The sequence below is a fragment of the Oryctolagus cuniculus genome, chromosome 20, assembly GCF_051225735.1.
Source record: "Oryctolagus cuniculus isolate XC-2025 breed Fujian yellow rabbit chromosome 20, ASM5122573v1, whole genome shotgun sequence".
In the NCBI taxonomy this organism is placed as follows: Eukaryota; Metazoa; Chordata; class Mammalia; order Lagomorpha; family Leporidae; genus Oryctolagus; species Oryctolagus cuniculus.
In genome coordinates this window covers 31,131,524-31,147,151 of record NC_142886.1, presented here as the reverse complement: position 1 = coordinate 31,147,151, position 15,628 = coordinate 31,131,524, and the positions used below count along the sequence as shown (strand labels likewise).

Sequence of the window (15,628 nt, the reverse complement as noted above, 5' to 3'; positions counted from 1 at the left end):
AATTCAGGTTGTTATAAAGTTAAATTCTGTGAGGGCCAGTTTTTTTTTTTTTTTTTTTTTTTTTTTTTTTTTTTTAGCAGGTAAATCCAGTGCCTGCAATGCCAGTATCCCATATGGGCACCAGCTCATGTCCTGGCTGCTCCCCTTACAATCCAGCCCCCTGCTAATTGCCTGGGAAAAGCAATGGAAGATGGCCCAAGTGTTTGGACCCTTGCACCCATGTGGAAGACCTGGATGAAACTCCTGGCTCCTGGCTTTGGCCAGATTCAGCGCTGTCTTTTATGGCCGTCTGGGGAGTGAACCAGTGGTTGGAAGATGTCTTTTTATGTCTCTCCCTCCCTCTTTCTAGTTATGACCTTCAAATAAATAAATAAATCTTTAAAAAATTAAAGTCTGGGATTTAGAAGCTGTAAATAAAAGAAACTAAATTGTATGATAGTATCTAAGTGAAGAAGGGGGATTGTGGAGGGGCAAGATCATACTATTCTAAAGGGAAATTTGAGGAACTTTGCTATGCAGTTGGAAGTGGTTGGTTATACCATGTATTAGTTATCTTTTTGTTACAACAACAGAGTACCTAAGAGTAGCTAACTTAGAACAGTTTTATTTAGCTCATAGTTTTAGGTTTCAAAGTCTAAGATCAGGTAGTACCTATTGGCTTAGCATCTGGAGATGGTGTTCTTGCTGGGAGAGTCACTAGATGGCACACAGCATCACATGGCATGAGAGAGCACGTGTGTCTTGTCTCTCTCTGTAAAGCTACCATGATTCAGGGACAGGTGCTCCACACTGATAACTCGGTCCCATCCAGCTACTTCTGAAAGACCCCACCTCTATAGACTGTAATTGGATTAAGTTTTCTTCTCTCTTAAGTACTGTTAAAATTAGGTTTTGAAGATCAAGCCTGTTAGCACATGTGTCTTTAGAAAACACTCAAACTAATATTCAAACCATAACACATAGAACTTTGGGGCATTGATGCTGAGAATCAAGAGTACTGGTGTGACCAGTATGAAATCTATAGATTGTTGTAATATGTTGTGTAGCTATTTCAGCCTTCTGATTTATCTGAAATATAGAGAGAGGGTTTTGTTTTTCGGGCAGGGAACCCAAAGGCTGCAATCTTGAATCCCACTGTTGGATCTGAGTCTGATAATTTAGAGCCTTTTAGTGTTGGAACAATCTTTTACTCAGGGCTTTCTTAAGCTTTCCTGACCAGACAAAAGGGATCCAAGTCCATTATTTTGAATTGTCTCAAGACAAGGCTGTTCAGCTGAGAGCCCCTGGGACTGTCTAGGATATTGAGATTTTAACATTTTCAAACCCAAAGACAATGTCTAGATAAAACTTTGGCTTCTGGTGCCTAGCCATACAATACAGTACCAAATAATGGAGTTTATGATCTGTATTGCCAAACAGATTTCAAACTTGGCCAACATATTCTATATCTGCCGTAAGACTATCATTTTCGTCAAGAATTGATGTGATGGTTGGAACGCTGGGAATGATAGAGTAGCAGAGCCTGAGCTTTGAAGGACTCAGCTTGAACTACCCTAGTCTAGGTTTCTTATTATGTGAGAAAAGTAAATATCCTGCTGTTTAAACCGATTTTAGGAAGATGTAATATTTTGTAATCACATTCTAGAGCTTCATCATGAAAATACGATTTTAATCTTTAGATATGTCTGGGAATGCTCTAGTTCATGGCCAAGGGGTTATATTATCTGTTCCAAATGTTCATAACTATGTTTAAGCCACCTCCCTTCGCTCTTATTCTGACCCCTCCCATGTTATTCTTGCAGCTACACTTGCGTCTATCAGTTTGTGTCTTTTCTAATGTGTTGAGTAGAATTCTTGGAATCTGTAACAATAACTTCCATGATTATGTTGGCACAATTAACTTTTAGGAGTTTATCTGTATGGACTTAAGTTTTTTGGGCTGTTGAATGTACGGGGAGTCAGACTGAAGCAGGATAGTTCATTGTATCATTGCTGAAGGTGGGACAGTGCATGAACCAAGGAATATGAGGTGACTTCTAGAGGATCAGCATAACCCCTGGCCAAAAGATAGCAAGGAAATAGGGACCCAAGTCCTAACAATTCTGTGAACTACATTTTGCCAACACTTCAATGAACTTGAAAATGGATTCTCCTCAAAAGCCTCCAGATAAAATTCCAGGCTGTCTGATAGTCTGATTTTAGCCTTTGTGAACCCTTTCAGAATACTTACCTGCCCTTCCGACCTTCCTAAAACAGAGGAATAATAAATAAATATTGTTAAGTCACCAAGTTTGTTGGAAATTGTTATATGGTTGTAAAAAAATAATACATCTGCCCTTAGGCTTACCTGTATTCTTCACCATTTTTCCTGCGTTGCATTCATTGAAAAGTAAACTCTTTGAGGCCGGCGCCGTGGCTCAATAGGCTAATCCTCCGCCTGCGGCGCCTGCACACTGGGTTCTAGTCCCGGTCGGGGCGCCAGATTCTGTCCCGGTTGCCCCTCTTCCAGGCCAGCTCTCTGCTGTGACCAGGGAGTGCAGTGGAGGATGGCCCAAGTGCTTGGGCCCTGCACCTGCATGGGAAACCAGGAGAAGCACCTGGTTCCTGCCTTCGGATCAGCGCGATGTGCTGGCCGCGGCGGCCATTGGAGGGTGAACCAACGGCAAAGGAAGACCTTTCTCTCTGTCTCTCTCTCTCTCACTGTCCACTCTGCCTGTCCAAAAAAAAAAAAAAAAAGTAAGCTCTTTGATCTGTGTTCTAGAGTACCTCTGCTTCAGGGCCAATGCTCTGTCAGTTATTCCCTCTTTGCATCGTTTTTAGATATATCTCTGAGACCTTTCTTCGTTGCACTTCAATCTCACCCCACATTTTGTTTCTCCTTTCACGTTAATCTTTGTCATTATCTCTGGGATGATAAAGCATTTTTTTAACATCATATAACTATTCATGGCTAGTCTGAGAATCAAATTCAGTTCCCTTTGGTCTAAACTTAATAGTTTAATGAACTCCTTTTAATACTTCTCAGTTTAGTTTGTTCGATGTGTTAAACTAAGAGGGATTTGAGGAAACTTTGTGTGGAGTGAGTGACTCATCACATTGTATCATAAATTGTTTCACACGGAAGTATAAAATATAGGTGTAGAAGTGCCTCAGAAATATTTTGCATTTTAACTCATTATTTCTAATTCTGAAATGAGTGTTATTTTTTTTTCCTGGTTGAAGACAAGGATGCCTGGTGGCATCCGTAAACAGGCAGAGACATTATACTTGGTACCAGTGTTGTAGAGAAGAAATTCATGGCTCCCTTGGCTGTCTACATTTCCGTTTGCAGTGATTGAGTGAGAGAGAATGAAAGGCTATGAAGATTAGTGATTGGCTTCTATCCTTCAGTGTAATCTGGTAGCCATGTGGTCCCTTGAATTGTCTCCTCAGTGCCTTCCCAACTTCTCTTAATCTTAAATGAATTGCATTTGTACCTTCAATTATCTCATTTGCATATTGCTATGTTTCTTCTAATTACTGATGTTATTTTATTAATATTGTGTTATTTTACTATAATCTTTCCTGGTATTTGCATACTGCCCAATATTGTTTTCCATCTGTTTTGAGTTTCTTCTTTTAAAGTGTTTCATTAGAATGAACATCATTGTTATTTTATGTAAAATATTATTTCAATTTCTGTAAACTATCTTAACAATAGAAATCTTTTTCTTTCCTCTATTTCTTTAAATAATTTTATCTTACATTTAATAATTATTTAAAATCATGGATTGACATAAGTTTTGGTGATAAAAATCAGAAATACATGTCAATGTGGTACTGATTTATTCCTTTTAGCATACAAAATATTCATTAGAAAATGGAAAAATATAAAGCATTATTAATGATTTTTTTTCACTTTGTGGATTCAATTTTATTTTGTTACCTGGCAGTCCTTGTTGAATAACTTATTGGTAACTTTTTCTGTATTATGTTTTTAACTTGATAGATTCTGAAAGAAAAGGATGAGTTGAAAAACCAGCTTTATGCAGCATTACAACAAATAGAGAGTCTTAGAAAGGAGTTGAATGACGTCTTAACCAAGCGTGCCCTTCAAGAGGAGGAGCTTCACTCTAAGGAAAAGAAACTGAGTGATGTTAAGTCTCATCAAACTGAACTTGAGCTAGAAGTCAAGAATTCCCTGGATAACATCCACAGACTAGAAAGTGAATTGAAAAAGCATAGTAAGATTCAAAACCAGATGAAAGTTGAGAAAGCTCACCTGGAGGAAGAAATCACAGAGCTAAGAAAGAGCCAGGCTCAGGACAAAGCTAAGCTTCTTGAGATGCAAGAGTCCATTAAGGACTTGAGTGCCATTCGAGCAGATCTTGCTAACAGATTGGCTGAGGAAGAGCGAGCCAAGAAAGCGGTCCTCAAGGACCTTGCTGACCTCACAACACAGGTAAAGTCCAAGGATGAAGAGGCAGCGACAGTCATCACACAATTAAAGCTGGAGCGAGATGTTCACCAGAGGGAGCTGGAAGATCTCACATCCTCATTGCAGAGTGTGAAAACGAAGCATGAACAGAATATCCAGGAGCTGATGAAGCACTTTAAGAAAGAAAAGACTGAAGCTGAGAATCACATTAGGACCCTGAAGGTACCTGTGCTGAGTTATCCTAATGATATTGAAGGAGTTTTTCTGGTGGCACAAGAAGTTAATAAAGCATAAACTTTTAGAGATCATTTCTGTATTCCTAAGCACTGAAGGGGAGATAAAGTCAACAGTAAAGAAGTTTATTCAGGCTTGTTTGGCCAGGTTGAAATGACTTGTAGCAGCCACATGGGAGCACCTATTTTAGAGCATTGAAACCATTTAAAAAGAACATTTAGCTATTTGAGGAGGTCAGGAAAGTTAGAGGTGGCAGTAAGGTGTGGACTGAAATGTGCCCTCATTCAAAATTTAAGAGAGGCAAAGACTTGTCAAGGCCACAGAAGTCATAACCACAGTCCTTATTAGTTTGGTAACTAAAGTGGATCAGTTTATGGACTGTGTAAACCTGAGGTTTTTGAGATTTATCTCCTCTTTGCCAAATCAAAGTGCTGAGTGAATGCCTAATTGAGAAATGCATTTGGGGAACTATTTCTAAGGTATAATGGTATCAGCATTAGTGTGCGGTGGAATCATTTCATACTGTGATTCTCATTAGTGTGATAAATCTATGCTTACCCCCTGTTTTATTTCTCCCATGGTACTTATCATATGACATAGATTACACATGATAAGTTTATTTTTTAATCATTGTTCAAATGAAATTCCCAAAAGGACTTAGATTTGAGTAGCTTTTGTTTATAGCCATATCCCAAGTGCTTAGAACAGTTTCTCAAATGTAGTAGATACCTGTTAAATGGGTAAATAAATGGACAGATCTTCAAAGGTTATTTATAATTCTTTTGTTTCCCAAAAGTTCTTGAAATGCAACAGCTACTTTAAGAATGTTTATGATAAAAGAAGAAAGCATATTGAAAAATTGACATTTGTAGATGCTATACCTGTTTTATGAATTCTTCCCTAGTCTTACATTGCCTCTGGTAGTAGTGGATTTGGGGTCAAGTATTGACGTAGACAAGTCAGAATGAATAGTGGAGGAGTAGATGAGGGACATTTACTATAATTAATTGAACCTAAAGCAGGTTGCTAATCGGTTGGTAGCTGCATCATTGTTGTGTGATATTAAGAAAAATATTGTCTCTTGCATCAGAAACTATGATATGCTACCCACTGTAAAATAGCATTTCAAGTTAGAGATGATAAAATGTGAAAAATTATAGATGGAATAATTATCCTTCGGAATAGGTGAGTACACACACAAAAGTAAAGATACTAATGTCAAAGTGTATATATATATATATATATATATATACACACATACCCACACACACGTATATATGTATTTCATGCTGATTGATTGGTTATGACATTAATACTAATAGCAAACGTATTTTCAACACTTTGTGCTGGTCATGCCATAAGAACTTAATATATATTAATCATTTAACATTCACATTGTCCTGTGTATTGTTTTTGAGGAATTAAGACACAGGAGGTTAAGTAGGTTGCCCAAGGTATTACAGCTGGAGACAGTGGTTAGGATACGAGCCCAGGTAATCAAGTGACTTTGTTCTTAAATACTTTGCTGTTCTGGAAAATGTTTAGGACCAAGAATGACTAAGTAATAACTTGGATGACAAGGTGGCTAATGATATTATTAGCCAATATAGAGAAAACAGAGCAGCATATTTGGATAAAATGGTGGTAAATTTAGTCTTTTTAATATGTTGAGAAGGACCTTAAACTTAACTATCAATGTATTAGAGTACTTCAGTACATAATGGGTCAGGAGTTGAGGAAGAAATTGAGGTTCATGTGAAATATTTGGGTAACTCCTTGGTGGTATTGAAATCATGGAGGTTGGGTGATATTGTACTTGGAAGATAAGGGGATGAAACCTTAGAACATTAATGTTTAACGGAAGAATTGAAAAAGAAATTATAGCAAATAATGATAATTATTATAAACAGAGCCATTTAAGGGGCAGAATGAGAATCAGAAGAGAATGGTGTCTTAGAAACCTAAGAAGGATGTTTCAAAAAAGATATAATTGGGAGTATTAATTGCAGCAGACAAATTAAAAGAGGAAGTAAAAAAGTGTTTATTCCATTTGGCCAAAAGTATTGGAGAAGACCTATGAGAAAATGTGAGAGGTCTGAAGCAAAATAGAATGAGTGTAGAACATTCAACGGGAAATGTGGCATCTCTTCCTCTGACATTTGGTCAACCAGAAAGATTGATGGGTGAGGTTTGGGGGAGTAGATGTGAATTTTAACTGCTAATATCTTCCCTCTGAAGTAGAGAAGGAAGCAGTATGATAAGAAATTTGAGTGCTGAAGAGGTAAACTTCTGTGTAGATTGGTACAGACTGTCAAAGATGTGCAGTACTGCCATGTGCTGGCAATGATCATGAGCATGTATGATGGACAAAAGAGTGAGACAGTTGAGGATTAAGAATCCATGGCTAGATGTTGCTTATTTAGGCAAATATTCTTACGTTGTAGTGTAAATTTTCAGAGTTATAGTCCAAAGTGTCATCATTTATTTCATTGCTTTTGTAGATATCAATGAAGGTAGTAGGAATAGAACAGGTCAAATATGTTGAAGTTACTCATTGTGTAGACATTTGAGTATGTATGATACTGTCTTAAAGCCATTAGCTGACCACATGACAAAAACTTCACTGACAGAGTGACTGGTCAGTCAGCTGTTGCCAGTGAGGAAGAAAGGATTTGATGAGGAATAGGGTGAACCTCAAAGGAAAGCAAGGGTCTGGATAATGACAAGTATGTGTTAGCTTTGGTGGGCATGGCCATAGAAGATAATTATTCTTTTCAAGAAGGTGATAGTTTTCTTGAGAGTGTTGTTTAAACCAAAACCTCCTTTCCTTCTCATAACTACTGATGTTTTGTCACTATTATTTAGGTTGTGTGATAACCTACACAATTCCAAGAGTTAGGAATTATTTATTCAATAAGGTAGGCTCAAGATCATCTCCATAAGAATATCATTCTCCCATTTATACTCTCTTGAGTAAGAGAGAAAGTAACAGAGGTACAGCCTGCTTGACAAGAATTGCATTTGCTCATGGATACACTGTTGTATGAAGAAATATATCATGTATCAGTAAGTAACAGGATGTAGGCTGCTAATTTGGACTACTTTACCATGCTTCAGGTAGCTTTTCTACCTTCCCCCTCATTTCTCAAGCCTTCAGATCCTACCTGATTTCTTTCCCAGCACACATTATCTGAGTGTGTCGCTGCCTGATTGATTATTTATTTCCTCTGAGATGAAGTCTCACTCTAATCCAGCCCTCCTCAATACGGCCCCACCTTACCTGTGCACATTAAAGAATGTCTTTGTTGTACTCCCAACATTTTTCATATAAATCCACTTCTGACGCATACCTATCACTGCTGTGTATTGACCTTTCCCCAGTCTGCAGGAGGAAAAACCCTCCTAATCCTTCAAGGCCTAATTAATTTTTTACCTCTTCTATGGACCTACTGAAATTTGAATGGCTCTCAGCTGAAGTTGGAATAAATATCAATTGAAGTTAGTTTAAATCTCACCCCTTTCTGTTTCCATAACTCTGTGTTGATATCTCTAGTGCAGCACACTTCGGTTGCCTTGTACTTCAGTTTGTTGTCTGTTCTTAAAAGAGGGACAGGTATCACATCTTGGCCATTTTTGTATCCTCTCCTCTTAGAGTATGTAGAATAGTGTTCTAGATGTGCAGAACTGCTCAGTGGATGTTGAGTTGAAATGCTTAACAAGCTGGAAATCAAAGGACTTGCTTTGTGATGTTTAGTTTGGATTTCTCCATGTAATGTCAAAAATTGATTTTCTTGTGCTTTAAGATGTGATTTGAATTTAATTATAGTGAGATGACAATAAAGCTTTCTGTAATTACCTGTGTTTAAAAAATTATTCCTGGGGCTGGTGCCATGGCATAGCCAGTTAAGCCACCACCTGCTGTGCCACAACCCATCTGGGTGACAGTTCAATTCTCAGCTGCTCCACTTCTCATCCAGCTCCCTGCTAATGTGCCTGGGAAAGCAATGGTGGATGGCCTAAGTGCTTGGGCTCCTGATTTCTGTCTGGCCCAGGTTGGGAGTAAACCAACTGATAGAAAATTCTCTCTCTCTTTCTCTCCCTTTCTCTGTAAACTCTGCCTTTCAAATAAAATAAATAATAATAAATTGTTAGTTACTAATATCTGTTGAATCTTCTGAAACCTTTAGACCTTTTCCTTTTTGAATTTGAAAAACTGATTTGTTAGAATTGGGTTGCAGATATTTTAATGTAGTACAGCAATAGCACAAATATAGCAGTAGCAGAAGAGCTGAGGGGAGAGCCAGAGATTGTTGAGAGCCCAGTAGTTTCCTTTTTTATTTTTACTTTTTTGAAGATTTATTTATTTGCTTGAAAGACAGAGTTACAGAGAGGCAGTGGCAGAGGCAGAGAGAGAGAGAGAGAGGTCTTCCATCCACTGGTTCACTCCCCATTTGGCCGCAGCAACTGGAGCTGTGCTGATCTGAAGCCAGGTGCCAGGAGCTTCTTCTGGGTCTCCCACATGGGTGCAGGAGCTCAAGGACTTGGACTGTCTTTTACAACTTTCCCAGCCCATATCAGAGAGCTGGATTGGAAGTGGAGCCGCCGGGACTCAAACCGGTACCCATATGGGATGCTGGTGCTGCAGGTGGCGGCTTTACCTGCTACGTCACAGTGCCAGCCCCAAGTAGTTTCTTTTTAAAGCAAATAAATTAGATTTAATATTATGCATTTTGTTGTCATAATCCTATATTTTTGCTTATTTATGTTAATTAAAAAGTTGTTAACTGGTCCTTATAGGAGATTTACTATACTGACTATGCACAGTGGGGTTTTGGATCAGTAGCTTTATGCATGTTGCAGCTTCATCATCACGGGTTCACTACATTTTCTGTTTGGATGCATTGTGTGTGTGTGTGTGTGTGTGTGTGTGTGTGTTTATTTGAGTAATGGAAAGAGAGAGACTGACCGACCGACCTTCCATCTGCTGGTTTATTCCCCAAATGCCTGCAACAGCCAGAAGCCAGGAATTCTTTTTTGGTCTCCCACATGGATGGCAGAGACCCAAGAAATGAAGACCTCTTCCTCTGCCTTCCCAGGTCCATTCACAGGAAGCTGGGTTGGAAATAGAGTAGCCAGGACTTGAACCAGCACTCTGATTCGGGATGCCAGTGTGCCCAGAGGCAACTTAGCTCTCTGCACCACAATGCCAGCCCTCACCCATATATTTTTCTCTGTACAAATTAGGCACACTTTTTTGCCATTTAGAATCATTCTTCTACCTATATTTAAATTTAAAATATTTTAATTGCATTCTGTAGCTTGACTAATATTTTCAGGGTATCTAGCTATTGCCTCATTGTAATTTCTACAAAATCATTTTTTAGACCCTTTTGTTGTGATCAGAGGTAGAGGATTGGAATTATATACTTTGTTCACTTGCTGGCCAAGTAATCTTTGTCAGATTAGTTTATCTTTTTATGCTTCATGAATAACGTAGGGAAAAGAGTATCTTTTGTTGTGAATACAGTATCACTTTGTAGTCCTTAACATAAAATGTAAATGTAATAAAAGTCAGAACAGTAAATAAGTTTTTAATCAAACTTAGGGAATGGTGTGCTGATACATATTTAACAGAAGATTCTCACGTAGAAAAACTTCTCTGACTTAGAAGAATATTTGCTAGGTTTAGTGGTGTAAAGGTGCCCATCCTGGATGATTTCAGGCTATCAAATGAGGCCACTGTAGAGAAATGAAGTGGGTAGAGTGAATGGCATCAGCTCTCGAGATTCCCTGTGAGCTGGCTTGAGCACTCTGCTGACCTTACAGGGAAATCTTATTTACCTGAGCTTTTTATAGGATAGAGAAGTTAAAGCATTCTACTGAAAACATTGTAATTGGCCAGTTTTCCTGATGAGAAACCTTATTCTGTAAGCTTATTTTGGGGCTGTGAATACAGGATTGCTCATAAAGGAAAATCAGTTCCTTTGTTAGTTCTAAATGACATCGTCTCATAGGTATTTTCCACTATATACCCTTGGGCAAGTAATTAGCTTCTCTTTGTATCAGTTGCAACAAAGATATGGTAAGGCATTAATATTGCCTTTCTGGACAGGTTGTTGTGAGGATGAGATGAAGAAAAACTGAACACCAAATGGTCTTAGACTAGTGTCTGACACAGAATATTTCTGTTCTGTTGTCATTTGAAATTTCTTTATCATATATCTGACAAATCTTCATTGAATCTCATATACAGAATAGATTATTCCAAATGTTCATTTGTTAGAGGTTGTTTCTGATTATATTCTACATAATATTGATAAACAGTACTTTATGATGGTATTGATGCTGAAATAATCACTGATAAACTCTTTCATATTAAGTCTGTAGTTTCTTGGCTGTTAAAATTCATACTCTTTTTAGCCCCAATAATTACATTACATAAAAAGAACTTATTTTTTTTGTAAAAAATCATGATTTAGGAAGCAGAGGAATGAGGAACTCTCCTCCCTGTAGATGAGGAAGCTGATTGGTCAGCGACATGCTCTCGTAGTATATCCCGTTGGGGACACTTCTCTAATGATTCCTTCCCCTTTTAGCAGAATTGGTGTGTCTGCATTGCCAGACTACTCGCCTTACACTTTAAGCACTTCTTATTCGTTGCTATCAGATGGATTTGTCCTGTTTACTGTTTGTATCTGTTAGCTTTGCACCTGGTCCAGCACTTGTCACTTAGTAAATGCCTGCTCAGTGCTGGTCAGTGATTGAATAAATGAAAAAAAATTTACTTGGTGTTTATTTTAATTTTTATGGAATAATTTGAAGAAGGTAAAATCTTCACGTATTTTCCCATTGATAAAATGAATAATTTGCTTGGTATAATTTGGCTTTTTTCCTTTTTCTTAGGCCGAAAGTGTAGAAGATAAGAATATAGCTAAAGTCCATCGTTGTCAGCTAGAGAAGCTGAAGTCACAGTGTGAGAGACTGACAGAGGAGTTAAGCCAGAATGAAAATGAGAACAAAAAGTTGAAGCTAAAATATCAGTGTTTGAAGGACCAGCTAGAAGAAAAGGTAAAAATTTGAATTTGAATTTAAAAGACTTGTTTCAGTTTTTCAATCCTTCTAGGACATATTATATATATTAATTAATGCTAATTGTAGTTTTTCATAGGAAAATGTATTGGTGCCAGAAAAATGATAATTTATTAGAGCACTGTGATTTTTATTCTTTTATACAATCAATACCATCTAATATATTTGATTTTAAGTTTCTTCTGTGTCTTAAAATAGGAATTTAGTTGCTAGGTGGAAAATAAAGGAGTAATGATTTATTGAGGACCTGCTATATGTCAGGAATTTAAGATTTCCACGTGTCTGCTAGTTTGCTTCGTGCAACCCTTTGGGTTAGTGTCTTGCTTTGTTAGAGCTACTGTGACATACTGAATGGCTTAAAAGCAACAGAAGTTTTTTTTTTTTTTATCAGGCTCTTCAAGGTTGGTAAGTTCAACGTCAAGGTGCTGGAAGATTCAGTTTGTGGGGGCCCACTTTCAGGTTCATAGATGATACCTTCTTGTTCTGTCCTCACATTGCAGAAGGGACCAGGGAGCTCTCTGAGATCTCTGTAATAATGACATTCAACCCATTCATGAGGGCTCCACCTTCATAAACCAGTCACCTGCAAATATCAAGCACTGGAGATTAGGTATCAACATTTAAATTCTGGAGGGACATAAGCATTCATACTATGACAGTTAGATTTTATTGATTTCCTTGAATCTTTGAGGAAAGTCAGGCTCAAAATAAAAGTTAATGGTTAAGTGTTCATTACATGCTAGGCACTGTAACTTTTAATCCTATTAGCTTTTTTTTTTTTAATTGAACCTATTATCCTCTCTTTGATAGTTGCAGAGTGAAGGTCAAGAAGGTTGTAACTTTGGTTCTTCCCTACCAAGCTCATTGCCTTCTTTTAACATTTTGAGTGATTGCCATATATCATGTGATGGGTAGAGTACTAGGGATTTTTAGAAGTTACTACATTTGAGATTCTTTTGTGATAACATGTCATCTAAGAATAGAAGACAGTGTATTTAAATTTTCTTTCTGTGTCTTCTACCAATTTCATAAAATGATTTTCAGTGGAGTGTGACAAATCAAATGTAAAAAAGAATATTAAAGTAGTGACAATAAGGGGAAGGAGGTATAGACAGGGGCCAAATGAGTGCCCTACTTGATCAGTTTTCCTAGCATCTATGGTGAGGAAACTGTCATGAGATGGGCTGTCATAAAAGTGTTCGTAGATTTCTGGGAAGATGCTTTCTTAATACTTTATATACCTTTCCTGTTTGATTGTAAAGTGTAACCCTCACGTTTATATTTAAATAAAACTACTAATTATTAAAACCAAGGAAATATGTTGTTTTGTAGCTTTAATGACTAAATTTTGGCCTGTAGTGACAATGGCTGTGATTTTGTTTTTATGTAATGTTTTGTTTTGATTGTGTGTGATGTTCACATTATGTAATGTATCTGTTGCCAGGGTACCATTGCCATGGATATAGTTTTTTAGATATGGAAAATATAGCTTTTCCATAAGTAAATTTTAGTCAGAAAATTGCCTTAACATGTTTTAGATTTCCTTATCTGCATTTAAGAAACAGTGTTGCAAATTTTGATACATCGAAAATAAAGTTTTCTTTGCATTGCTTGAAGTAAATGTTTTGTCACTGATTCTGTTTGTGATGTTCCAGATGTTTGTGTTATTACACATTCATATAAATGGAACATTCACCTCAGAACAGTTCTACGAGTTCATCATTTGGGGCCGGCACTGTGGCGCAGTGGGTTAAAGCTCTGGCCTGCAGCACCGGCATCCCATATGGGCACTGGTTCATGTCCTGGCTGCTCCACTTCTGATACAGCTCTCTGCTATTGCCTGGGAAAGTAGTAGAAGATAACCCAAGTCCTTGGGTCCCTGCATCCATGTGGGAGACTCAGAAGAGGCTGCTGGCTCCTGGCTTTGGATCAGCTCAGCTCTGACCCTGCAGTCATTTGTGGAGTGAACCAGTGGGTGGAAGACTTTTCTCTCTCTGGTTCTACCCTTCTCTGTAACTCTGTCTTTCAAATAAATAAATAAATCTTTAACAAAAAAATGAGTTCATCATTTTATTTCATTGGTATATGTTGAGCATCTTGTGTGGAATCCTGAGCGTAAGTTCCACATGGGCTACAGGTCTGTAGTTGGTCAGCACATAGTGGGGTCATTAGCAGTACAGTCCCTTTTAGTTGTAAAAACTGTAGGAAGAGGGTAGGCATTTGGTGAAATGCTTAAGTTGCTGCCTGGGATGTGATCGTATCAGAGTGCTGGGTTTGAGTCCTGGCGCTGTTCTGTATTGTAGCTTCTTACTGTTTATTGTGTATCCTGGGATGCAGTGAGAGATGATGCAAATTCTTGGGTCCCTGCCACCCAAATGGGAAAGCCAAATTGAGTCCCAGCCTCCTGACTTCGGTATGCACCAACCTTGGCTCTTGTGGACATGTGGAGAGTGAACCAGCAGATGGGAGGTCTCTCTGTCTTAGTGCCTCTGTCTGTCACTCTCAGTGTCTTTCAAAAAAAGATTTAAATTGAAAAAAATAAATTAAACTTTAAGAGGGTAATTTAAAAAGGTCATGGAAAATGGAATTAAAAGATAAGTTTATTTTGGTGCAATAAACTGTTGAAATCTATGCCTGGCTTTTACTTAATATGGGTTTTCCATGAACTTTTTGAAGATCCCTTATATAATCAAGTTCTGGCAGTGGATGCCAAGGCAGGGAAAAGATAGGAGCCCCATAGATACTAAGATCCAAAGATGCTCAAGCCCATTGTATAATAGGACCTTTACACATCCTCCTATATACTTTAAATAATTTCCAGATTACTGGTAATACCTAATCTAATGTAAATGCTATGTAGTTATTGTATTGCTTAGGGAGTAATGGCAAGAAAGAAAAGTTTGTGTGTGTTCAGTGCAGAAGAACTTTTTCTGATTATTTTCAGTCTATGGTTGGTTGAATATACAGATAGAGAAGCCTAACTGTTAAGCTTACATACTTTTTTTCATATTTATTTTGGGTATATATGATTGTTATGTACTTTTGATTGATTGGATCATATGCTTTTTAGTATTTTAAAATTTTAATTTTTTAACATTCAGTGTCATTTGTAGATGCAATTCTTTTTTAAAAATATTTATTTATTTGAAAGGCAGAGTTACACAGAGAAGTAGAGGCAGAGAGAGAGAGAGAGAGAGGCTTCCATCCACTGGTTCACTCCCCAATTGGCCTCAATGACTCGAGCTGTGCCAATCTGAAGCCAGGAGCCAGGAACCTCCTCTGGGTCTTCCACGTGGTGCAGGGACCCAAGGACTTGGGCCATCTTGTACTGCTTTCTCAGGCCATAGCAGAGAGCTGGATCGGAAGTGGAGCAGCTGGGATACGAACCGGTGGCAGCTTTACCCGTTATTCCACAACGCTGGCATCTTGTAGATGCAATTCTAAGAGCATATTGATGGTCTCTCCCTCCCTCCCTCTTCCTCTGTCTTGCTCACTGTCCTCCCCCCCCCACTTTTTTTTTTTAGTTTTTGAGATAACATTTTAAAGGTGCATTATAGTAAAAAGGTGTCGCTCCCCCTCTTCGTGGAGGAACGACACTAAACCCTGCCTAGGCTTCATATCCGAGTCACGGCACCATTATGTCGCTCCCCCTCGTCGCGGAGGAACGACACAGGACCCTGCGCTGTTCTTTCGTCTGCTTGGCCCTTCCCGGGTTTGCTGCTGGTTCTTCCCGGGTTGGCTACTGTCCCTTCCACCTCTGTGGAAGGGCGGTTCCCCCTGGCCACTTTCCCCACTTCCGCAGGGGAGCAGCACACCGCCGGCCGGCTCTCTCGGGAGCGGCACAGGTGTTCGCCTTAGATGTTCCCCTTAGATGTTCCCCTTAGATGT

General features: G+C 38.4%; 1 protein-coding gene across 21 annotated transcripts in view; it reads left to right on the top strand.

Moving 5' to 3' along the window:
- The window catches only part of CEP128 (centrosomal protein 128), a 478,907-nt gene that overhangs the window by 179,073 nt on the left and 284,206 nt on the right, over window positions 1–15,628 (top strand). For 20 of the 21 annotated variants that reach the window (XM_089322694.1, XM_070065335.2, XM_070065333.2 and 17 more), the window contains 2 exons: window positions 3,989–4,639; window positions 11,555–11,719. In XM_089322694.1, coding sequence (XP_089178820.1) covers window positions 3,989–4,639; window positions 11,555–11,719 — 816 coding nt within the window. Of the gene's footprint in view, window positions 1–3,988; window positions 4,640–11,554; window positions 11,720–12,131; window positions 13,058–15,628 lie in introns of those variants that run through there. The other variant, XM_089322698.1, reaches the window with a different exon arrangement.